General features: G+C 36.8%; 2 protein-coding genes across 2 annotated transcripts in view; both read left to right on the top strand.

Moving 5' to 3' along the window:
- atp8b2 (ATPase phospholipid transporting 8B2) overlaps positions 1 to 2,318 on the top strand; it is a 49,889-nt gene extending 47,571 nt beyond the window's left edge. The window contains exon 28 of the mRNA XM_073846499.1: positions 381 to 2,318. Coding sequence (XP_073702600.1) covers positions 381 to 479 — 99 coding nt within the window. The 3' untranslated portion in view covers positions 480 to 2,318. The remainder of the gene's footprint in view (positions 1 to 380) is intronic.
- A 227-nt stretch (positions 2,319 to 2,545) lies between these two features.
- il6r (interleukin 6 receptor) lies at positions 2,546 to 17,105 on the top strand. Its single transcript, XM_073847293.1, has 10 exons — positions 2,546 to 3,307; positions 5,072 to 5,671; positions 6,139 to 6,262; positions 8,927 to 9,102; positions 9,189 to 9,340; positions 9,431 to 9,593; positions 13,004 to 13,041; positions 13,149 to 13,206; positions 13,452 to 13,572; positions 13,685 to 17,105. The coding sequence occupies exons 1-10, from the start codon at positions 3,217 to 3,219 to the stop codon at positions 13,950 to 13,952; spliced, it is 1,791 nt and encodes a 596-aa protein (XP_073703394.1). The 5' UTR covers positions 2,546 to 3,216; the 3' UTR covers positions 13,953 to 17,105.
- Positions 17,106 to 26,145: the final 9,040 nt, after the last annotated feature.

The raw sequence follows: 26,145 nt of genomic DNA, 5'->3' as shown, positions 1-26,145 counted from the left end.
CATGAGTGGGTATTTAATGATAGAATTTAAATTTATGGTTGAACTATCCCTTTAAGGGCAAAGTGAATTTGCTTTGAAAGTCTATGTTTTCCCCAAAAACCTAACTTTGAATTTAATTTTTTGATTAATACTTGTAAATGGCATTGAAAGCAATATTTTTCTGTAAAGTTTCAGTTACTCGCCCTCATGTCATTCGTTTATGACTTATAAGTCAACATTCTTCAAAAATACCCCTTTTGTGTTCCATAAAAGAGGGTTTGTCACAACATGAGGATGAGTAAATGATGACAGGATTGATTTTTCTTTTACATTTACTGTAGTGTAGAAAGTATTACTTTATGTTTTATATTGTTAAGTAGTTCTTTTATTGTTTCTTCTAGGAAGCACCGTTTGTGTGGAAGGGAACCGGAGCTCGTATCAGTGGGGCCAGCAGTCCTGGACCACCTCCCATAGCAGAAGAAACGTCCAGTGGCGAGTGATGGATAGGTAGACCAACAGGAATCCTTCATGTGAATGCTCACATCTTCTGACATGTGCTCATGTTTCTATCTGAGGACATGAGCAGTGAAGACAGCGCCCCAGACAGTTTGGGAGTAAACACATGCTCAGACTAAAAAAACACACACACATGGAAATGAATGCAGATTCAAACTGTGCATACAGACAGCAAACAACTGTCCTGCATTGGGCTCATTCTCAGATGTCCTGTTAGTGAGGAGGACAAAATCTGATGTTATTTGAGCTGTTTATGACATTCTAGCTTTTTCATCTAGAATGACATTCTAGAGGTTTCCATTCTAGCCAAGTTATCTGACAACAAACCACTAAATAACATTGCCAAGGCTGATATCGCAACACACCTGACTATCCAAATAGCTGATGTTAATTGTTGTCATATGCTAAATTACGTTGTATTGTAATTTGGAGACAAAATTGATACATTAAAGCATTTCTGTCTCATATTTTACCATAAATATATCAATACATATCACAGTATATGAACACACTGCACATGTAACAGTTTCAAGTAACAGTTGTACAAATATTATCTATAACTAATTGGCCAGCAGTATCAGCATCAGCTATATCAGGTTTTATGTTGGGTAGTTATGGATCTTGCTCTATATATTAAGAGTGGTTTCTTTTTTCTTCCGTTTTTTTCTTGTGGTCTCATACTGGTTTGAACATTTTGTCAGCAAATTGTTTTGCTGAGTCAAATACTGCAGCTTTTTGTCTGTTTGTTGATAATGCTACTTGAGTTCAGGCAAGTGAACTTTATGTGCTGTTAGAAAAGGCTAGAGATATTTCTGTTTTTCCCCACTGCTAAAAATAGCACTAAGATATGTGTGTGGTTCTGTGATAAAACACTATAGTTCTCAGTGAGAACGTGATTCTGTTGGATGTACCTGTTCTTCCTCATCCATTTCTTTGCACCATATTGGTGCTCTGACCCTGACTGCTTGACGTTAAGTCCAATTCAACCTCAAATTCTGGTCTACTGGATTCTTGAGGGTCTAGCCATTTGCATTGATCCAATGGACTGTAAGAAATGTGGACTTTTTTTGAAGTTGGATTAAAATAATTCCCATCAGAGTTACCAAATGGATTCCACCTTGACCATCATGGTCTAAATGTGGCCTTCAACGGTGTTTGGATTTAGGTAAATGGGCTAATAAGAATGTAAACACAATGATGTGTGTGTGTGTGTGTGTGTGTGTGTGTGTGTGTGTGTGTGTGTGTGTGTGTGTGTGTGTGTGTGTGTGTGTGTGTGTGTGTGTGTGTGTGTGTGTGTGTTATTGTGAATGGGTGAGACAGACCAAGACATTGATAAAGATGTGTGAGAAGTTAATGTGCTCCATACTTGTCTTGTTTCCTGTGTAAGTTAGGCCTAGCTCTTATGTTAAATAGATAATTATATGCCTTAAAAGCTAACTTTGTGAGTGTTTTTTTTTTTTTTAAATGTGTATCTCTTTTCATCCACACGTAAAAGCATTTACATATTGCAATAAGCGCTTAAAGATCATTTTATGGATAGTCTGTTTCAGTGTCTGTTAGCCAAATCAACATGATCTGTGAATTAAACAGTATGAGTCTATTGTTGTGAATGGGCCTGGTAAGAAATTGAAAATAGATATGATTAAATGATTTTAATCAAGTAAAAACGTACCATGGCTGTGTGTCTAACTATTTTTGAATGATAAATAATAGTTAATAATGGAATAGTTAATCCAATATCTATATTTGTCATAATTTGCTCACCATCATGTTAAACCTTTATGTGAAAAACAAAAGGAGACATTTTGAAGAATTCTTCTGCTGACTGAAGATGTTAAACTTTAATAAAACACCATAAAAATGGACCATATGATACTTTTACAAGATAGTGATGCCCTTTTTGCGAACGATTCGTTCTTTTGAGTCGAATCTTTTCAGTGAATCGTTCATACGGTTCACAAGACAAACTTAGGAATTGAGCTGATCCGGTTCTAGAATTCAACTCACTGATTCAGTGATCCAGACTCAACCTTAAAAAGTTAAATGAATAACGAGCACGGGTCATATGGACTTTTATCAGACATTACGGCGATTTTATGAAGCTTTTGAAGCTTGAATTTATGCTTTTGTGTTTCACGGATGACAGGCAGTCAAGGGTAAATGAGGCTATTCATTTTGGTGGGAACTATTTCTAATCATTAATATAATGTATTTATATAGCCAAAGTGTCTATCTATTCAGGCGAAACTCGGTGACAGCAGTCTTGGGTCACGTAATCTTTAATAAAACTGACCGCAAACAGAATTAGTTTGTTTCTCGGTCTTTGCCTTGTCAAATAGGAACTTGTTTGTCTTTGTGGTTCATCGGTGTCGCAAGAGCGGATTTGTTAAAGTAACAGATAGTATAATGTGCGGGGAGGAGAGGAAGGGGCTGCAGTCTTCTGGCGCTCTCACAAACAAACGAGCTCCGGATCGAAATCTAGTCGCAACTGAAAATATATTTTGTTTAACAAATAGCTAACGCTTTGTCCTAGATCTGTACCATGATTCAAATAATAATGTAACAGTTTTTTTAGACTGTCTGAAGTAGCACTGTATAGATGTGAGGAAAATGTAAAATTTCGTCTTGTAAAACTTTGAACGGGTTGACATTATGTCCTGTTATACCCGTATTCTATATTTTGGTGGCTGAGTATTTTTTAGAAGTGAAATCTCATTTATAATGTGGACCCGATCTACACTCAAGTTTCTCCTCGGTGTATTAGCTACGATTGAAGTACAATCTGCCCCAGAGGAGCTGTGTCCTCGACAAGGTAATAATTACCCATTTCATTTCGAAACACAACTTTTGAATTGTTCATTTGTTTGAATCTGTGTGATGAACTAAATAAATTATTTTTTGACCTTTATTGTTTATTTAGACTTTTAAAAACAGAATTATCTCTTTCATCGTATTGTTAGGATGTAGTCAGAGTGATTCATCTCTGACTCAGTGGTTATGGTTAATGATAAGCGCTTGTGGTAAAGAATAGTCTAATATTGTATTAATAGCTTTCATCACTGGATCTTTCTTTTGTATGGAATTGTCACATTCAACCAATTTGGAAACTTTTTACCTCACATGTACGTATACAGCTTGCAGAATCTGCAAAATGTTTTTTCTTACCAAAATAACATGCATTACAAAACAGTTAAACTGCCCGCTGTTCTTCAGAAAAGTCCTTCAGGTCCAACAAATTTTTCAGGATTTTTGTGTATTTGAACCCTTTCCCACAATGACTGAATGATTTTGAGATCCATCTTTTCACACCGAGAACAACTGAGGGACTCATATGCAACTATTACAGAAGGTTCAAATCCTCACTGTTCTTCAGAAGGAAAAACTATGCATTAAGAGTTAGGGGGTCAGAGTAAATTAAACTCATTTTGTCTTCTGGGGAACATATTTTCTTCTGTAGCTTCTGTAGTATTTTCTTCTGTAGCTTCTGAAAGGCAGTACTAAATGAAAAGGAAAGCTGTCAGTCAGAAGTTAAGAGAAAAAAAGTAACTGGAGAAACTTATTTCAGATATTTTCTTGAAAATTAAAAAGTAATGCATTACTTTACTACTTACTAGTATGTAATATGATTATGTAACCCGTGTTACTGGTAATGTATAATATATATTAAACAATAAGCAATTTTCATGTTTAAAACTTTGGGGAAAAAATACAAATAAAAGTATAAGCATATAAAGATGTAATGGTTGGGGGAAAATATTAATGTACATTTGAGAAAACTTCTATTGTGCATCATTTGCATTCAAATTATAATTGCAAAAAGTTTTGTGTATATCAGCCTAGCAAAACAAAGTCCTTTTTTTTACTACAAAATTATAAAATGTTAATTTCTACCACAAAATTTCATTTGAGTTGTAGTGGAAATGACCATTCAGTGGGGAAAAAGAGACATAAATTCTTCTGCGATGCATGTATGCTATTCTTGGACACTGTTAGCAGATAACTTAAACTAGTAAGAGTTTATTTCTTACAGCTTTGAGAGCCAAAAGTATGTATAATTGAAATAACAATCACATGTGGTTCACGGATAGAAAATCGAAGGCGTCTTTGAGTATGATGAGGATTTCCCTGTTAATGTTATAGCAAATGTTTGCGAATGACACATAAAAATGAGGCATGGTGTGGATTTTATATGGTTTCAGGATTCCTTCGTTGAAAAAAAGGTTTACCATTTTCTTTTACATATAGTGATGGCCTTTAGTCCTTTAATAAGCATTTTGGAGTTGTATCATGTCCACTGGTACAACATTACTTAAAATGACAGAAAGAAAGAGTGATTGTGGGGAAGAGTCTGGGGGATTTTATTAAAAGGAAGTGAAAGCAAAAGTACCACTTCATTGCATAATTTTGTTCCATATTTAACCAGCGCAATGAACTGTGGGTATAATGTACTGTATATATTCTCACCCAAATTAGAATATTATGTACTAGAGACCATACGACACATAAAAAACTGCACTGTACTATTAGTAATCTGGAAATTATCTACTCAAAACTAACTGTTTTGAATTCTTTTCAGAGCCCCTTCCTGGAGTTTTGGTCTTGAAGTTAAGAAGCAATGTTGTGTTTGGCTGCAGAGGCGATATCACTGTGGACGGTGTGCCGTTGGCTTCGGCCAGTGTTGTGAATAAAAAAAACAGAAACAAGCAGACAGAAGACATCACTCTCAAGTGGACATCCCAAAGAGGTTACGCTAATGCTACAGAGCTAACCAGTGTGAATGCTACAACTGGGACATACCAAAAGACTGAAGCTAAAGGGGACACGACGGTCACCGTTAAACCACCTGTAACCATAAAAAAGGAACAAACCACTTCTAGACGTGTTTTGCGTGCTGTCGCTCAAACTGCTGGACAACAGGAGGAGGTCTTTGGTATCACTACGGGGACAGATTTCGATCAAGATGATTATGAGGACTATGATTATGAAGAGGACCGGTCCAGGGTGACAAGAGGCATTAAAAAGCGAACACGCTGGACTCTCAATGGACGACAAGTGCATGCTGGAGTGGAAAGAGGAGGGATTTTGAGACGGCCAAATCTCACCCGGGCAGATGCTGGGAATTACAGCTGCTACAGAGGAGAGAGACTAATTTCCACATTCAGAATCAGCGTAGCAGGTGAGGATCTTCTTTTACGCTCATATTGATTAATGTGACCCTGGACCACAAAACCAGTTCTAAGTAGCATGGGTATATTTGTAGCAATAGCCAACAATACATTGTATGGGTCAAAATGATCAAAGTGAGTAAAGATCATGTTCCATGAAGATATTTTGTACATTTCCGTTAAATACCGTAAATGTATCAAAACTTAATTTTTCATTGGTAATATGCATTGCTAAGAACTTCATTTGGACAACTTTAAAGGTGATTTTCTCAATGTTTAGATTTTTTTGCACCCTCAGATTCCAGATTTTCAAATAGTTGTATCTCGGCCAAATCCTAATACTTAATTATTCAGATTTCAGGTTATGTATAAATGTAAAAATTGAAAAATTGACCATTATGATTGATTTTGTGATCAAGGGTAACAAATGGTTTACAGATTTACTCAGGAGAAATTCACATCCTTGTGCTTTTCACAGTGCCCCCAGAGACACCCACTGTCTACTGCTACAGGAAGTTTCACACCAGTAAAGTCCGCTGTGACTGGACATCTAAAAATCCAGTATTCCCACAGCCGCTGTGTTACCTATTTCTTAAAAAAGGGTGAGTGTATGTACTGTATGTGTGTGTAAGACAGAATAGATTTATTTAGCAGCACTCAGCACTTCATGAATAAATGACTCAGACTTACTGATTCATGCGATTCCCAGTTGGCATGCTTGTATTTACATATATTTATAATAAATGTGAATTTAATGTAATAAATATATGAATTTAATATAATAATAAACTTGTTATTTTAATTATTATTTATATATTAAGAAATATATAGAGAAATACTTTATAATACTTTAAATATTTGTTAATTATAATAAAAAAATATAAAATAAAATATTTGATATTATTAAATATTTTTAAATACTATTTATATTGTATAACCAGGTTAAATAAAATATTTTCTATATGTAATGTGTTTTGAAGGATTTTGTCACTTCACCTAGGCCTAAAATGTTACAATGACACCTAAAAAACAACTAACAAGAAAGTCTTTAGAAGCCATATGAAGCTCCGTGCAAATGTAACAATTTATGTATTATTTATAACCTGGTTTCCTCAAATTATAACCTCATATTAAATGCATATTAAGATGCGTTCACAACTGTTGTCGCTGCATATCGCCAGAGGCTGGCGATGAGGTTTCTAGTGGGCGTTCTCACTACTGGTTGCCTTGACAGGGAATCAGGTTTACTGCCTCTAAATACAAACATTTTGAAGGGAAAAGGCTAAATATAATTTTAATTAACTCCGTACATACAAGCAAAAATGAATGAGAAATAGTCTACTTTTTTTTATTGCGCATGTTTATCTACGACTGAGAGGAGAACGATCACATGAGCTCAACCGTCTTCTTTTATATTGGCATAAAGTTGAAGTTGAAGTATTCTGAATTTTATCGTGTCGTCAACGGCCTCTGTTGCTGTTGTTGTGGAAATCACCAGCTCTCCATTGAAAGGAATGCGATCGCGTTGCTTTGTCACTGAATGTCCCTTGTAGTGTGAACGGGGCTTTCGCAGTCTCCTCCCACTAAGTGGGCGGTGTCAGGTATCATATTCATATCAACTTTTTAAAATCTTGACAAATTACGAATCGTTGAAAAGGTTTCAGTATAAAGATTCTATATTTGGTGGTTATTTGTAATACAAGTAATATTGAGAGAAAACTGTTTACATCTGTGACAGAAAAACTGCATGAAAAAAAAGCTGTGTGTATCCCAGTGACTTGGTATAAAGCCTAAACAAAATTTTATAGGAACCTCAAATTTTTTTGTATCAACTTCAAATTTGGAGCATAACTTATTTAGACACATGGCTTTAATTTAAAGGCATTTTTCAATTTTAACATTATTATAAATATATATATATATATCTTTTATATAAAATAATTAATTAGTTCAGTAGATTTTCTTTACAGTAAATTTAAACTGCCATAACTTTTTTAATACCTTCATTTTTCAAAATTTTTGCACTTCTGTAATAATCTGCTATTCCTAGCATCCATGAATTATTACAGTTTAAAGAGCCAGTCATATGGTATTTTAAAGTGTCCTAAAATTGTCTTAGAGTCCCCATACAGGAGGTTTAAATGCATCTAAGGTCAGAAAACATCATTTTCTCAGAATATACATTTAATATTAGAATCATTTTGCCTACTCTGCTCTGATTGGTCAGCCGGCCAAGTCTGTTGTGATTGGTCTGTCTGTATACAGTACAAGCGAATTCTGCTAAACTGTAAACACTTCACTAAACAATAATGGTGGATACGTTAGCCGAGTGCTAACGTGACTAACTGATGAAACAATACAGTTTATAAACCAAAATATGTCTAAGTTACATTCTTTATTATTAAACAAAGTAATTAAAACAACCACAGTCTACATTAATCAACACATTTTTAGGAAATAGTGGGTTTACAGCAAATTATCAGAACTATTTCAATAAGACAGTAATATCGTGGTTTACCTGGAAACCTAAAGCTGCACTAGGTATATATCACATTTTTGGATAAAAACCTAGATATTTTGAGCACTTAATTGAAAATGTACACATAATGTATTAATCATACTTACAGGTTGTGGTTCAGAGACACTTGTTGGTTAAAATAAAGAAGGTACAGACTTATCTTTCATGGACAATGCTGCGTTGAACTCGCCAAGATTAGAGAAGCAGTCCTCAGTAAAATGATGAGCACACAACAAAAGGTTTAAACTGTATCGTTATGGTATCATGATGAAAAAAATGAATTTTAACCACTGATTCTTCTTCTCATCATGTATCGGAGATAAAAAAAAAAAAACTTGCTTTCACAGTGTAGAACACAGCACCTTCTCAACATTATGTAAACACACTAACTAGCGGAAGTGTTTGTGGGCAGGTCAGGGTGTTCGTATTTCGTATATTGGGCAGGCAGGATTATGCTAATGTGTTACCTAGAGACCTAGATTGGTAATAGGCAGAAGATTAGAAAATATGAATAAATAATAATGTAGATTTCTAAAGCTTTTTTTACAATTTACATCCTGTCACTATATTGAAACATACAACAATGTACTGTACAGGTTTTTTATTTTTTTTTATTTTTATGAAAAACATACAGAATAACATTTGGAACTGAATGTAAATAATTACAGATTTTTTTATTTATTCTTTTAAATTATGATAGTATCATCTGATCTCCCCTGTGCACTTCTCTTCTTCTCTCTCTACAAAGATTGTCTGACAGCGGCACTCGTGTTCCTTGTTCATTCTCTCTCTCACGTTCCCGCTGTTGGTGTGCTTTTCACATGGAGGAGGGTAACAAAGATCTCCATGTGGCAAAACTGTGTGTGTCTAACACAGCAGGCAATGCCACAAGCCCCTACCTCAGCTTCAAGCTACACAACATCAGTGAGCACTTGTGTTTTTCTGGTTTGTGTGATGTTAATTAGTCACTTGCACTTTGAGCATGCCATCAAATATTTTTCTATATGTAGTCAAGCCAGACCCTCCAACTCGATTGGTGGTGAGAGCAGTTGAAGGCCAGCAGCATATGCTCAAAGTATCCTGGTCTTATCCCAGTTCCTGGAAGTATGGCTACTATGCCCTGCATTTCCAGCTAAGATACCGACCACAACTTGAAGAGCAGGTAAATTGGGGAGGCTTATATGTACAAATCTTGAAATGGCACAATGGCTTGTTTTTCTCTGTTTTTATGCACGTTTGTGTGTGTATTTAGTACCAGGTAGTGCTGATAGATGACATTACAGACAGACAGTTGTCCTGGACAATTTATGATGCTCTGCCACACACCCGTTATGAAGTGCAGCTTCGGGCCAAGGATGAGTTTGAGGGCCTCTGGAGTGACTGGACTGACACTTTCTATGCAGACCCTTGGGCAGGTAAGAAAACACACAGCGTTTTTGTAATACTGTAATACTTGTTTAAATACTATGCTACTATACAGAAATTAAATCAATGTTGGTGTATTTAAAATATTTGGCACATACTTTTATTATTGATTTTAAGAGAGCAAAGATCACTGTTCGTCAGATAAGAAGCTCTATCCAGATTTTGTGATTTACTGGAAATCTATGAGAACATCATTTACAGAGTATTTGCATTGGAAAAAACAAATGATTGTCTGTTGGACATTGAGCTTTCAATCAGTTGGGCAAGCTGAAGTCTTTCACATCACATTAAAGGGATAGTTCACCCAAAAATGAAAATTACCCCACGATTTATTCACCCTCAAGCCATCCCAGGTGTATATGCCTTTCTTCTTACTGACAAATATAATATTTCAAGCTTTATAAGAGCTGTAAAAGGCTGTTGAAGTCCAATGAAGTGCATCCATCTATCATAAAAAGTGCTCCACATGGCTCAGGTGATTAATGGAGGCCTTCTAAAGTGAATTGATGCGTTTGTGTAAGAAAATATCCATATTTAAAACAAACTGTAATCTCTAGCTTCCACTAACTGTCGTACACATATTCACGAGACAGTGGCGTTCTAGCGGATGACGTATGTAAACACGGTGATGAACACAGAAATCCAGTGGAGAGAGCAAAACAAAACACCAGTCAGAAATTAGAAGTATAAAACAAAGACTTGTAAAGAAAAATGTTGGGTGAACTATCCCTTTGAGTTTAGAGTGCATAATCGCCTATTAGTATTTGTGAATACCAAAGAATTAAAGTATTTTACAATTATTCAACTTCTTTTCAATAAGCAGTTTCACTGTTTAGCAGTAGCTTTTTTGTGATTTTTATTTTGTCCAACAAATCAACGACATACATAATCACATACCAACACAATGACAACACTATACATGTACCCTTGTGCTTTACGCTGTGATGTGTACATATATTTAAAAAAAGAATCATAAAAACTATATAATATACTGTATATAACTGATTTTGAAGATAATTTATGAAATGTCACCAGAAAAAAATCGAATTCAGAGTTGGACCAACATAAATTTACTTTTATTTTTTCCAGACTCAAGAATTGTAACAGCCAGCTGTTTTCGCAGTAGCTTTTAGGACCAACACTTCAGAGAAAAAAAAATCTATTTAATTCACATAACTATATATAGAATTATTATATATTCACAAACAAGAGAATATACACTTATACATCTTTACACTGCTGCTTTGTGGCTGCTTAAATCTCTATTAAAACTCTTATTAAATAATGCCTGCTATGACTAACGTAAACCCCTATTATCAAAGTATATGGTTATTATTACTGTGCAAATGCCAGGTTCTGCCATGAAACTCTAGATGGCACAGACTGATGATATTCAGTATTAAAATGATGGTTCACCTAAAAATTAAAATTCTGTCATTAATTTCTCACCTTCATGTTGTTCCAAACCTGTAAGACCTTTGCTTGTCTTGGGAGCAAAAATTAAGATATTTTTGATGAAATCTGAGAGATTTCTGATCCTGCGTAGGCAGCAAGGCTCCTTCCACGTTCAAGGTCTAGATCATTGGTTCAACCGTAATTTTATGAAGCTACAAGAAATTTTTTTGGTGTGCAAAAAACCTACAATAACAACTATATTTAACAATTCTTCTCCTCCACGTCACCCTAGTGCCATTTTGGAGAGTACCATGGCGTGTTGTTTACATGCAGATCAAAGCATGCACATGCTTCATCTATTTTGTCAATGTTCTCTGTATTTTTCGATACGTTGGAAGGACCCTTGCTGTCTATGGAGGGTCAGAAAGCTTGGATTTAAAAAACAAATATCTTAATTTGTGTTCTGAAGACAAACAAAGGTCTTATGGCTTTGGATGACATGAGGATGAGTAATTAATGACAAAATATTAATTTTTGGGTGAACTATCCCTTTAAATTGCGTCAGAGTGCCTCTGAAACCCTCCACCTCCCCAGCTCCACCTGGGTAGATCTGCTACAGGATATTTATATGCCATTTGTGCAACATCAGCCTGTCTTAAATACTCCCAGCTCCATATCAGCATATGTCTTGGCAGTAGCAAGTTCCTGTACTTGCTTTGCAGAAGCAATAATTTACCGCAGTAGCAGTTCAGCAGCGTAGCAGCTCTATTCCAAATACAGATTAAATACATTAACGTTGTCATATCCTTTACCATGCTAACATCTTCCAAGGGTTGTCATGATAGAAATGCATTTCTGCCATATCCAAGCAGCATTAAACAATCTGTGCAAAGGCACATTTTGAATATTCTAAAAATACCTTTTAACAGAGAACAAAAATTTACTGATCATTCACTGCCTTGACATTCAAGATGTTCATGTCTTTCATTCTTCAGTCATAAAGAAATTATATTTTTTAAGGAAAACATTTTAGGATTTCTCTTCTCTCCATATAGTGGACTTCTATGGTGCCACTGAGTTTGAACTTTCAAAATGCAGTTTAAATGCAGCTTCAAATGGCTCAAACGATCCCAGCCAAGGAAGAAGGGTCTTATCTCATTTGTCATCCAAGATGTTCATGTCTTTCTTTCTTCATTCGTAAAGAAATTATGTTTTTTAAGAAAAACACTTCAGGATTTCTATCCATAGAGTGGACTTCTATGGTGCCCCGAGTTTGAACTTCCAAATGTAGTTTAAATGCAGCTTCAAAGGGCTCTAAACGATCCCAGCCAAGGAAGAAAGTTCGTATCTAGTAACAATTGGTTATTTTCAAACCAAAATTGACAATTTATATACTTTTTAACCTCAAATGCTCATCTTGTCTAGTTTATGACAGCTAGGGTAGGTCAAAAAACTCATTTTCTCCTCCAACTTCAAAATTGTCCTACGTCATTGCAGAAGTACAGACCCAGTGTTTACAAAGTGACCCTGCAAAGAAGACCAAAAGCGCTTTATAAAAAAAGGTCAAACAGAGATATAGAACGATTTTGAAGTTGGAGAAGAAAATGAGATGGGAGTTTTTCGAACTACTCTAACTTTCATGAGCTATAGACAAGATGAGCATTTGAGGTTAAGAATTATATAAATTGTATCAGCTGCCATTTCGAGCTGTTTGAAGCTGCATTTAAACTGCATTTTGGAAGTTCAAATTCGTGGGCACCATAGAAGTCCACTATATGGAGAGAAATCCTGAAACGTTTTCCTCAGAAAACACAAATTCACAGCTGAAGAACAAAAGACATGAACTTCTTGAAATGACAAGGGGCTGAGTAAATTATCTGAACTTCTCATTTAATATCTTACACAGTTTTGCTGTAGATGAGCAAAACAACAGCTTTAACGCTGTGATTTATTTCCCCCCTAAAAAAATGTTTTGAACATTGGAATTCTTTGCGTTTCTTCGTAGCTCCTAAGACGACTACTACCTCTGAGAGCATTACTTTGGTGAGTTCAATCAGCAAAATATACACAAACACACTGACATCTCTCTACATGTACCCGTTTAAAATATTTAAACCTCTATGTTTATAATTTCTTCAACTGTCTTTTAGGAGCCTCTTGAGATGTTTCCTGAAGGTTCAGGAGGATCTGGAGAAGACCCTGGCGTAGGTGAGTCTGAGCAAGAAAATGAAGGTAGCATATCTCATTGTTCTCTTTCAGGTACTGTTACTCACACATCTGCTAATTCTATAATAAACGCAGACAGGAAATGAATGTGGCACCTTACTGGAAAGTCAAAACAGGAAATGGTCACTATAACAAGTTTCGAGTTTAACAATGTGCTGAAATTTCCAAACGCTTCAGACTTCCATGACATTTCACCTCTGTCCTCACTTAGTCTTTCTTGCTCTCAGGTTCGGTGGCAATACATGGAGCTGATGATATTGATTATGCGACAGTGTGGCTGTATGTGTCATGTGTTTTTGGACTGTGTTTTCTAGTAGTCCTTACCATGCTCACAGCCTATTTACTCAGGTAAAACTCTTTTTTCTTAGCTATGAAAATCTATTTAATTTTTTAAAAAGTTGTTTCAAGTCTTTCCTTGTTTCTTCATTCCTTTTTAATCTCATTTACTCTCTGTTCTCAGAAATAGGCTGCGTTTCATGTCTAGAATAGGAAAACAGACTTTGCCCTTTGCATTCCTCCTTCATTCCCCTCGACCGCTTCCTGCTCCTGCTCCCTCTGAGCAGCTTCCAGAGGAGGGAAAGTCACTGATGTCTCCTCCCAAACACAACCAGCAACACTTCCTTCCTGTTCAGCAAGAGGAACAGGAGGGCATTCATCTGCATAACATGGATTATTTCCTGTCTCCTGGGACTGAGGGTGCGCCATGGACCATAGATAGACATGAGTGAACAGAAGAAACCTCACTGTAATGGATACACTGCGATTAAATTTTTTTGTTTTATGTGATTCTGTACCAAGAGCATGAGTGTAAAAAGTGAATATTTTCAAAAATATTTGTAAATAAGTTTTTTAAAGCAATTTCTACAAAAGTGCAGGTCATCTGTTGACCATGGCAGTCTCACATGTGAAGCTAAAGCAGTTTTATAAATAATTCTGAACAAGTGTGTCTTCTATGCCCTCCAGGAATCTTACAATAATCTAAGTATAATCTCTCATCTCATCAACATCAAAAATTATTGACCATTAACCAGAAGAAAGATCATTTTCATCATCATTTTATTCATCAACCACATGGCAGTCTACTTTAGGGAGACAGTCTCTGTTACCAGTGTTCTGGATGCAAATGTGAATATTGTATAGAATAATTTTCAGTGTTTCATGATTTCTTGTTTGTACATAGTTTTATTGCTTAATATGCTGAACAATATTTTAGTTTGTTTGTACATTGCTTTTTAAAATACATATTGTTCCGAAGTGGCTATATAAAGAATAATGACTTAGAAAACTCCCTAATATGTGGGATAAGGAAGAAGAACCAAAGGCCAATGTTTAAACAAATTATTAAAAATCTTTAATTACCAAAGATGATCTAGCTATGTTAAATGGCAAGAAGCAGAAATCTTATACATTTTGAGCCAGGGTTACACATTATACATTTCCCATTCTAGTGATGACCTTGGTTCTGGAGTCTGCACAATGAAACTAAAACGCTTTTGTCTTATTTTTTTAGTTGCTGTTACTGAAAAAATATTCATTTGTGATCAATAAGAGAACATTTTGAAAATGCCTATTTTCAGTGGAAGCATTCCTGTATCTTTAAATGCAAATGAGCTGCTGCTCCTCGCCCCTTTTCCAGAATAGGGCTGTGACTTGACAGCTAGTACAGTGCCCTCCACAAATATTGGCACCCTTGGTAAATATGAGCAAATGCAGCTGTGGAGATAAATGTGCATCGTTTATGCTTTTCATCCTTAATTAAAAAATCACAAAATTCTAACACTTCATTTAAGTAAAACAATGGAATATGGGGGGAAATCTCAAATAAATGTGTTTTTTTTTTCTAGTTCACGATGGCCACAAATATTGGCACCCCTAGAAATTCTTATGAGTAAAATATCTCTTAAGTAAATTCCCATTCATATTTACATTTTTAGCACACCAGGGTGACTAGGAGCATGAAATTCTCCAGCCATGACTAAATAGGAGGAACACAAAGGCCAGATTCCCAACTGTTCATCACTAGGAGTAAAGCCAAAGAATATAGTTCTGATCTACGGAACAAGATTGTTGAGCTTCAGAAAATAGAAAGTGGCTGTAAGAAAAGAGCTAAAGCATTGAAACTCCCCATTTCCACCATTAGGACAATAATTAGGAAGTTCCAATCAACAGAAAATGTTACAGTTCTGCCTGGAAGAGGTCCTAATGGAAAGTGAGGAGGAGAGTTTAAGTGGCCAAAGACTGCCCAAGGATCAAAGCCGGAGAACTGCAGAGATTAGTTGAGTCTGGGGGTCAGAAAGCTTAAAGGAACACTCCACTTTTTTTGGAAATAGGCTCATTTTCCAACTCCCCCCGAGTTAATAAGTTGAGTTTTACCATTTTGAAATGCATTCAGCCGTTCTCCTGTTCTGGTGATATCACTTTTAGCATAGCTTAGCATAGATCATTGAATCCTATTAGACCAATATAGCATCACGTTCAAAAATGACCAACGAGTTTCAATATTTGTCCCATTTAAAACTTGACTCTTCTGTAGTTATATTGTGTACTAAGGCATTTTCAAAATGTGCAGCAGGTGCAGTAATATCACGCAGCACCTGAAATTCAGTCACCATTTCAAAAAGCCAGTCACATTGGAAGTTACCTTGCTAGGAACTAATTTCAAGGCGCTGTGTGATATTACTCCGCCTGCTGCGTCCATATTACAGCAGCAAACTTTCTTGACTATTACACCGAAATGGGATTGTAGTGCCTAATCTTATCGGCCTAGAAAATCGCAGCTTTACATTTTCCGCCGGTCTTAGTACACGATATAACTGCAGAAGAGTCAAGTTTTAAATAGTACAAATATCGAAACTCGTTGGTCATTTTTGAAGGCGATGCTATTGGTCTAATAGGATTCAATGTCTATGCTAAGCTATGCTAAAAGTGATATCACCAGAATAGGAGAATGGCTAATTGGATTTCAAAATTGTCAAACTCAACTTATTAACTCGGGGGGCAGTTGGAGAATGAGCCTATTTCCCAAAAAAAAGTGGAGTGTTCCTTTAAAAAAAAAGTCTAATTATAAGGGTTTCATGCATAGGCGTAAATCGGATCATTACAAGAGATTGTGGCGTATACTTAAAATAATAGTAAAAGTAGTAATATAATTTAAACGCAAAAAAAGCAGTTTCTCACAGTGCCTTTTCTCACAGTGGTTTGGATAATTGCCTGCTTTCCCTGTTTACCAATAATACACACGAGTACGGTGGGAGAGAGCAAGTTCTTCAGTAGTTATGTGTAAGTAACTTAGGTCCAAAACTGTGATCCAAAACAAACAAGTGTCACTGAGGACAAAATGAAGCTTCTGCCAGGGCCATCCCAGTTCCCTGACCTGAACCCTATAGAAAATAATTGGGGTTAACTGAAGAGGGGAAGCACCGACATGGAGCTGGGAATCTGGAGTTATTCCGTATGAAATAATAGTCTCTGATCTCTTGCCAGGTGTTTTCCAAACTCATCAGGCATTATACGAGAGACTCAGAGTTATTATCTTGGGAAAAAAAAGGACATTGCAATAATTGGGTGCCAATCATTGTGGCCAACGTGAATTTAAAAGAAAAACATTTCTTTTTAATAAAATACAAATAAAACACAAAAACCATACCTAACAAAAACAGAGAGAACAATTTCAAATAAAAGGGCAGGTCTCTCCTACAATAACCACATAATAAGTATATGAAACAACTAACAAAGTTCTTTGGTCTGGCGACTGGTGGAGAGTCTGGAACATTTCGACCGGCCCAAAGTCACATCAGCTCCCTTCTGGATAGTGGAAGAGGCTTTTTTAAAAGGGCCGCCAGCTGAGCATCCAATAACCGCTGACAGACGGCGCCACAACTGACAAATCAGTGGCAGTCTAACAAGGCAAAAGACACACAAAGACAATAGGGGAAAAAAAACATAGAAACAATTACAAAATACAACAAAAAGCACATAACATAAAAATGTTTTGCTTTAATGAAAGGTTAGAATTTTGTAAATTTGAATGAAAGATCAAAAGGATAACCAATGCAGATTTAATTCCACAGCTGACTTTGCTCATATTTACCAAGGCTGCCAGTATTTGTGGATGCACTGTACCTCAGATACTCTGTTTGGTTTTAGCTGGTTTAGCTGGTCTTAACTGGTTTAAGCTGGAAGTAGCTGGTTTTAGCTGGTCACAAATTAGAATATTGTGAAAAGGTTCAGTATTGAAGACACCTGGTGCCACACTCTAATCAGCTAATTAACTCAAGACACCTACAAAGGCCTTTAAATGGTCTCTCAGTCTAGTTCTGTAGGCCAGTGGTTCTCAATCCTGGTCCTGGGGGACCCCTGCTCTGCACATTTTGCATGTCTCCCTCATTTAACACACCTGTTGAGATCACCAGCTCGTTAAGAGAGAGATACATAAACTGAACTAATGATGATTTCAATCAGGTTTGTTAAATAAGGGAGACATGCAAAATGTGCAGAGCCGGGATCCCCCAGGACAAGGATTGAGAACCACTGCTGTAGGCTACACAATCATGGGGAAGACTGCTGATTTGACAGTTGTCCAAAAGACGACCATTGACACCTTGCACAGGAAGGACAAGACAAAAAAGGTCATTGCAACAGAGGCTGGCTGTTCACAGAGCTCTGTGTCCAAGCACATTAATAGAGAGGCAAAGGGAAGGAAAAGATGTGGTAGAAAAACTACAGTGATGTTATGTTATGTGCCGAAACTTCGGCGCGTATGTCGAGAAACCCTGGAAGCTTTCGGTGAAGTGCGTATTGAGGCTTCTATTACTTTAGAGCAATGACGTCATTGATAATGTCTGGAGCCTCAATTCCGCCTAATGGTTCAGAAATCAGTTCGAATCTTGCATATTCACAGTCTTCTGCCCAGTTACACCCAACCACTTTCCAGTTTCCAGTTAAATATACCTTTATAAGCTGCTGTATATACCCAACAAAAAAAATCCTGAAGCCACCACTGTTCTCTCTCTATAGCTCCTGCTATTCTGGACCCCATCACTGTATCAAAATATGTGATTATATCTGATGATCTTACCAGTGTAAAATGTATTGCACATGTAAAGTGTGCAGAACATTTTTTTTTTTTTGATAATGAAGAAGTTAAATTTGCAAGTCATTACTGTAACAATAATATGGAAGTAGAAGCTTGTTCCAAAGAAGAAGAAGCTCTTAGTATGCAAACTACAGATGATGAAGAATATGAACACGAATATATCATTCCTGAGATGAGGAAGGAAGAGAGCTCAGATGATGATGATTGTGAAGTTGAAGAAAACAGAGAGGATACACTATCACACTATCAAAGCTTCCAGAGAGATTTTGTGATCAACCATCTGTTCTGGGTTTGAGAGCCTTAAGTCAAGAACACACTGAGGTTGGATACAGTGCAGATGAATAAGATGAAGATGGCTATGGTGAAGATGCAATTAGTATGAAAACTAGAGATCATGAAGAATATGAACAAGGATATAATAATCCTGAGATGAGGAAGGAAGAAAGCTCAGATGATGATGATTGTGAAGTTGAAGAAAGCAGAGGGTATTCTCTCACAGCTTCCAGAGAGATTCTGTTCTGGGTTTTGAGAGCTTTAAGTCAGGAACACAATGCTGGGACTGGATGGTTGGTTTAATGGAAGCGTCTGTCAAGGGGAGCAAGGATGACATTTGGAAAATTGCATATTTTTACGGTCATTATGACAGAATCCCCAACACAGATAGACATTGTAAATGATCAGACGATACAGAAGCCTGCCAAGTCTAGCCAGTATCTTCCGGGGCGCTGTGCTGTGGCTGCCCTGCTGCCTCTCGTTCGGCACTTTGTTTGTTTATTGTTCGATATTGTGCGTGTTATATTGTGGGGGGGGACAGAAAATTTTGACAGGGCACTTGATATTATTTTTACTCTCTAAGCTAGAGTCACTGTCTTGGATCTCTAACAAATTAAAGCATCTTATAATTGAAAAGAAAAAAGCATACTGGAATCAGGATGACACAGCCAAAAGGGACATACAGAGACAGATTAAAAGACAAATACAGCTGGACAAGTACAGTTATAGACAGAAGATTGAGGCAACCCTGGCGTCGGGCAGGGGATTAAGACCATGACCAATGTCCCACACAAGGGCAGAGGGAAACCTCCTCTGATCCGGCCCGGAGGTGAGGGACTGGAAAGGGCAAACCAGTTAAACAGCTTCTTCTGTCGCTTTGAGAGTGGCAGCCATGCCGGGGCAGGCATTGTGCTGCCCTCTCCATCTTCTGTATCTGTCCTAAACATCAGTCAATCAGATGTCTTTCACCTTTTTAGTCGCTGTAATCCACGGAAAAGCCCTGGCCCTGACAAAATATGTGGTAATATCCTCAAGCACTGTGCCGAACAGTTAGCCCCTGTGTTTACAGACATTTTAACTCCTCTCTTAACCTTTGTAAAGTCCCTATCCTGTGGAAAACATCTACAATTGTACCTGTGCCAAAACTGCCAAGACCCGAAGAGCCAAATGAACCAAAAACTCATTTGAATAAAAAGATTTTATTTGTGGACTTTTCATCTGCTTTTAACACTATTCAACCTGAGACTCTTGTAGAGATTTTAGCCAATGATTTCCATCTTAATACAGGGATTATTCATTGGATCATGGACTTTCTTACCAGTAGAGTCCAGCGGGTCAGAGTGGGCTCAGTTCTGTCTGATGCGATGACAATTTACACAGGTTCTCCACAAGGATGTGTTTTTCTCCTTTACTATTTATTTTATATACAAATTCATGCACTAGTACTTTTCAAATAGGCACTTTATTAATTATGCAGATGACACAGCCCTAGTGAGTCTGCTACAAGATGGGGAGGTAGATCATGGGCCAGTTTTAGACTTTTTTTTTTTTTTAGAATGGTGCAGTCACATTTAATTTTAAATACCAACAAGACCAAAGAAATGTCCATAGATTTTAGAAAATCACAGCAATCTACCGATACTTTTATCAATGGGGAAACTATTCAGGTTGTCACAAACTACAAATACCTTGGCATTGTACTGGACAACAAGCTTAAATGGGACTTATGGACTGACCTTTTGCACACTAAGGCACAGCAAAGAATGTACTTTTTAAAGAAACTGCTTGTTTTTAATGTCAATAACAAAATGCTCCAAATGTTTTATACTGCTTTTATAGAAAGTGTTTTAACTTGCTGTATTACTTGCTGGTTTGGAAATGCTACTGAGAAAAGTTACTTGGTATAACACTACCAAGTATGGAACACATTTACAAAGATAAACTGGTGAAAAGGCAAATAACATCATATGTGTGACTATACTCATCCTCTGGCATCTCACTTCAAACTACTGCCATCTGGGCGTCGTTTTTTCCACCCCTCTTGACTAAGAACAGATCTAAATTCTCTTTTATACCACAAGCCATAAAAGCTTTAAATCAGTCAATAAGCTAGATGTCCAGCTGGCTGTATAGTGTAATGTAGGGTGTGATGCATGTTCTCCATGTTATGTCTGTCTGTGTCTGATGTATGGACTAATTGTTTGGTGTCATATGTTTGATGTTATGTCATAAAGTGCCTATGCGACTGTGCCGCAAACCTAACTGCCCCACGGGGACAATAAAGTCTACTACTACTACAGTCAACTACCACCCTATCAGTGAAAGACAGAACTGCGGAGGATCAGAGTAGAGCTAGACTGGGACAGAGGAAAAGTGTCTTTTTCTAATATTCTTTCTGACACACATTCATACACACATTTAATCGCACTGCTACTGGCAGTGAAGATATCTCTCTACTTATCCTTCCAATTAAATCTTCTGTAACGCTGGTCCAACCTAAAATGGGTACTGTATGAAATTCAAAACAAAGTCTAATTAGGACCATATCTCCTCTAAACAAACAATACAACATGAGCAATGTTGTGACAATTGCATGGCTTGCACTATAGAAAGACACATTTCACCCAAATGTTTAACACAAAATATCAGTGGTAGCACTTTGTGGATCTTAATGCTAAATGCATCACTTTTTTCTGTCCTCTATAAATGTCTGTATATGCAGGATCCTCTCAAAGCACTGTTTTTTGACATGTTTATGATTTGTTTTGTATGGCATGCTGCAAAGTTGGAAAAACAAAGACTAAATGAATCATGCACAATTTTCTGTCATGTATACGACAGTGAATTTCACGCACTTAACTGTAGAGGGCTCTAAATTCGCAAAAATACACATTGCTTTAGGAGGTTAACAAGTAGAGCCAATTCTTGGATTACATAATTATGACCATACTCCTTCACTGTGTCCACTTATTATAATTAATTGTTTAATTAACAAACATTTATTATGATTTAACCTTCTAACCTGTTTCAGTGGAGACTCTCTCTCTCTCTCTCTCTCTCTCTCAGGGCCGTGCAGAGACCTTTAAAGGGGCAGGTGCTCAAAGTATAAAAAGGGCACCTGGAACAAGGCATTTAAGAGCCCCTCGGGTCCATCACCTCATTGTAGGCATCCAGTTACTTATGTAATAAGTAACAATGTCAATAATAAGTCAAATAATACATTATTCAAAGTTTTAATTGCATTTATGTTTAGTTCAGGACTCAAACAATAGAATTAGTAATATTTTTATCACTATAAAAAGGGGCTCTCTAAATAGGGCTGTGCTCAAAACATCAGTACAGCAATACTGTACTGTATATTGTGACACATTCCTTGCTGATATACATATAATTACAGAGGCTTCTAGCAGCCAATGCTGTGAAGCAGTTCTGAGAAAGAAATGGAACATAAAAGACCATTTTGATGTTTAAAAGATTGAAAAATATTTTCTTTGGACCTTTTAATTTTGATTAAAAATTGTTGTGTATTAAATTGTCAAACCTAAAGATTTTCTTCTCTCTGTTTAACACAATAATAAAGAACAGCTGTTATATTAAACTGTGTGTGGTCACTATTGAAAATATCTGTGGCCCCTGATGTATTGTATTGTAAGATTGTAGACGGTAGAATATTAAGGCATAAAACGGCATGATTTATAGTTCAGATACAGGTTCACACAAAAACAAAATATATTGTACAATGCAGGGGCGTTGCTAGACCCTTTTTACTGGGGCACGTGCCCCAGTAAAAATATGCTGTGCCCCAGTAAAATCTCAAATTTGAGTTCTAATTTACATTGAAAATCCCAAAATAAAGACATTAAACTACATGCAACAACTGAATTAACGAGTAATGGGGGGCCTGTGCCCCAGTAGAGCTTTAGGTCTAGCAACTCCCCTGGTACAATGGAATGCCTTTACACCATTAAAAGGGATAAATCGAGTTTATAATTTATTATATTTTATTTAAAACATAAATAGTACTGTCTTAATTGTTTAGATTTTTAGAATTGCAATAATTTGACCATAAAGAGCTGAAAAATGTGGAAATAAAAATTAATTCTCTGTCAGAAGGGGGCGCTTTAGGAGCGCTGAAATACTACGGTTTCCATGGGAACGGCTGAACACAAAGCAGCAGCATTAACACAGTTTTATCAGACGTGAAATGAAAATGCAAACGACACGTTTCTGAGGACAGTCGGTTCCCTTCAGATTCATTCATATAAAGACATCAGTGCCGCGTTTTGACTTTGAAACGTGCAGCCTGTATATTTATTCAATGACATCATTGCCTTCTGAAGTTTAATCCAGCCCTATCGCGATTCTCGTCTTTCCGTTGTTGTGCCGAATTCTGACCCCCGCCAGATTACTACCCCCCTAGTATTGGTAGGTTTAGGGTTAGGTGTGGGGGAGGGGTTAGGATTAGGGGTGGGGTTAGGATTAGGCAATCAGGTAGCGCTTTCAACGAGAGGGGGTGATAATTTGGCAGGGGTCGAAAAAAGGCACAACACCGTCCCCAAATGTAAGACCTCCTAAATTATAATTAAGTCTTTTCTTATACTATTTAACATATATAAAACTTTTTATGGCCTTAAATTTGACACAATCTAATTGAGGAGTTTTTAAGGACCTGCAGGAGCCCTCTCCTTTACGATAGATTTACGATTTTTTTTTTTACATGACGACATTAACATTATCGGCAGCTATTTCAGCGCAGACTACACATGCACAAACTATAAAAAAGTATAAATACTCGTGCATAATCTCTTTCCTTCACGTCATTCTTATGATAATAAGTAACATTAAATCTGGTGAAAACACCACTTACCAGCAGCCACGAACGTGTCTATCCTTGGCGTTATAATATAAACAAGATCGGATCGTCCTGAACTTCCGGGTGCGGTCGTCACGTGACGAGGGTCATTCTATTACAGCTGAAACATTATTAATTAATTTTACTAAAAGTTCGATTGGGCAGGCTGTCGCGAAATCGATATTTTTATACATATTTTATTTTTATATTATTACATAAAAAAAATCTTAACAAAAGGGCACTTTGACCACTAGGAGCCAAAAGGGCAGGTGCTCAAGCACCCTCCGCCCCCCCCCCCCCCCCCCCCCTCTGCACGTGCCTGCTCTCTCTCTCTCTCTCTCTGTATGTGTGTGTGTGTGTGTGTGTGTGTGTGTGTGTGTGTGTGTGTACCTGGTATTCATCACGCTGTGGGGACCAAATGTCCCCACAAGGATAGTAATACCAGTAGATTTTGACCTTGTGGGGACATTTATTAGGTCCCCATGAGGAAACAGGCTTATAAATCATGCACAATGAGTTTTTTTGAGGAAGTAAAAGTGTGCACAATGTCCTGTGAGGGCTAGGTTTAGGTGTAAGGTGATAGAAAATATGGTTTGTACAGTATGAAAACCATTATGCCTATGGAATGTCCCCATAAAACATGTAAACCCAATGTGTGTGTGTGTGTGTGTGTGTGTGTGTGTGTGTGTGTGTGTGTGTGTGTGTGTGTGTGTGTGTGTGTGTGTGTGTGTGTGTGTACCTGGTATTCATCACGTTGTGGGGACCAAATGTCCCCACAAGGATAGGAATACCAGTAGATTTTGACCTTGTGGGGACATTTCTCAGGTCCCCATGAGGAAACAGGCTTATAAATCATGCACAATGAGTTTTTTTGAGGAAGTAAAAGTGTGCACAATCTCCTGTGAGGGCTAGGTTTAGGTGTAGGGTAGGTGTAGGGCAATAGAAAGTACGGTTTGTACAGTATAAAAACCATTACGCCTATGGAATGTCCCCGTAAAACATGTAAATCCAACGTGTGTGTGTGTGTGTGTGTGTGTGTGTGTGTGTGTGTGTGTGTGTGTGTGTGTGTGTGTGTGTGTGTGTGTGTGTGTGTGTGTGTGTGTGTGTGTGTGCCTACACCATTTTTGGGGACAAATTTGTACTCAAAAGTGAGCAAAACCTGACAAAATCGCCAAAAGAAAATCCGTCCTTATTTATGAACTGGTATAAAAATAAAGTTAAAAAAATTGGTAAAAATGCTTTTCTGTAAGGAGTAGGTTTAGGTGTAGGGTGATAGAAAACATGGTTTGTACAGTATAAAAACCATTACACTTATGGAATGTCCCCATTTAGATGGCTAAGTAAACGTGTGACCCTGTTTTTATATCCTGGTGGGAACTTAAAATAAAAACCTAAATTAAGGGTCCCCATGGGGAATCAAGCTTATAAATTATACAGAATTAGTGTTTTTATGTAAAAATGCAGAAAGTTTCCTATGAGGGGTAGGTTTAAGGGTAGGGTAAGATAGAAAATACAGTGTGGACACTGACAGTATAAAAACCAGAGTCTCCACAATGACCAGCAGATGGAGCTAAATACTAATATATTGGATCATGGCTATTTTGTTTGACAAATATCAGTAAATAAACTGATAGTAAATACGTGAATTAATAATTGATAGATTAAAAAGCAATAGGCTATTTCGTACACGGTAAATCCGGGTTTATACACTTACTGACAAACAAGAGTAGCTAAAAACTCTTCTTCTGGCAATAGATTATCATTTAATGCCAAAAGCAATCCTTCTCTTGTTTTTTTTTTCGCAGCTGTTACCTAAAGTCCCTAATTGAACTATTATTAGGAGAACTAAATGTAGTAAACTCGTCTGGACAGCATGAGTCACTGGGTCGCATGAGCTTTCAAGGAGCCTGAATGATGATGATGTGTGTACACACCCACTTGTGTAGTTAGTTCATTCATTCTGTATGTACCCAACATGCCTCAGTCTTCACTAGAACTCGGAGGAGACTGTTCGCACGGCATGATTCAGATGGATCTTACAACGATGCAGTGGTGGAAAGAGTACTGAAAATTTGTACTCAATTACAAGTACCGTTACATTGCTGAAATTGTACTCAATTACAAGTAAAAGTGTTAAAAAAGTAATTAAGTAAAAGTACAAATTACTCTTCATAAAAACTACTCAAGAGTACTAATTACTTTTTAGCTGGTTATTGAATTATCCATAATTGCTGAATCAGACAAGATCTAGACAATAAAGCACACACTATACAAATTAAATTATAGGTTAATCACCCTATATATTTTCCATTCATTACATAACACAATAAGCAGAAAAAAAACAGTATGCCTTACTAATATATATATTTAAGATATTAAAACAAGTACACAGTAAGCAATGCAATAAGAACAAATTAACAAATCAGGAATTAATTAATACAGTCTTTATTACAATGATGATAGATTTGCATGTTCTAGTTAGAGCTGGGCGAAATGGCCTAAAAATAAAATCCCTGATTTTTTCACAAAAAATCCGATTTACGATTTAAATAGATTTTCCCCCCTAAGACATTTAGCATGGAAAGAAACCCCAGCTTTTCCACAACATATGGGCACCATATATTTTGCAATATACATTGCAACTGCATCAGTGATCGCTTTCCACCAGTCCCCATTCTTATTATAATGGAAACAGTAAATG

The sequence above is a fragment of the Garra rufa genome, chromosome 9 (assembly GCF_049309525.1).
Source record: "Garra rufa chromosome 9, GarRuf1.0, whole genome shotgun sequence".
Taxonomy (NCBI): domain Eukaryota; kingdom Metazoa; phylum Chordata; class Actinopteri; order Cypriniformes; family Cyprinidae; genus Garra; species Garra rufa.
This window is presented reverse-complemented; position numbering and strand designations above follow the sequence as displayed.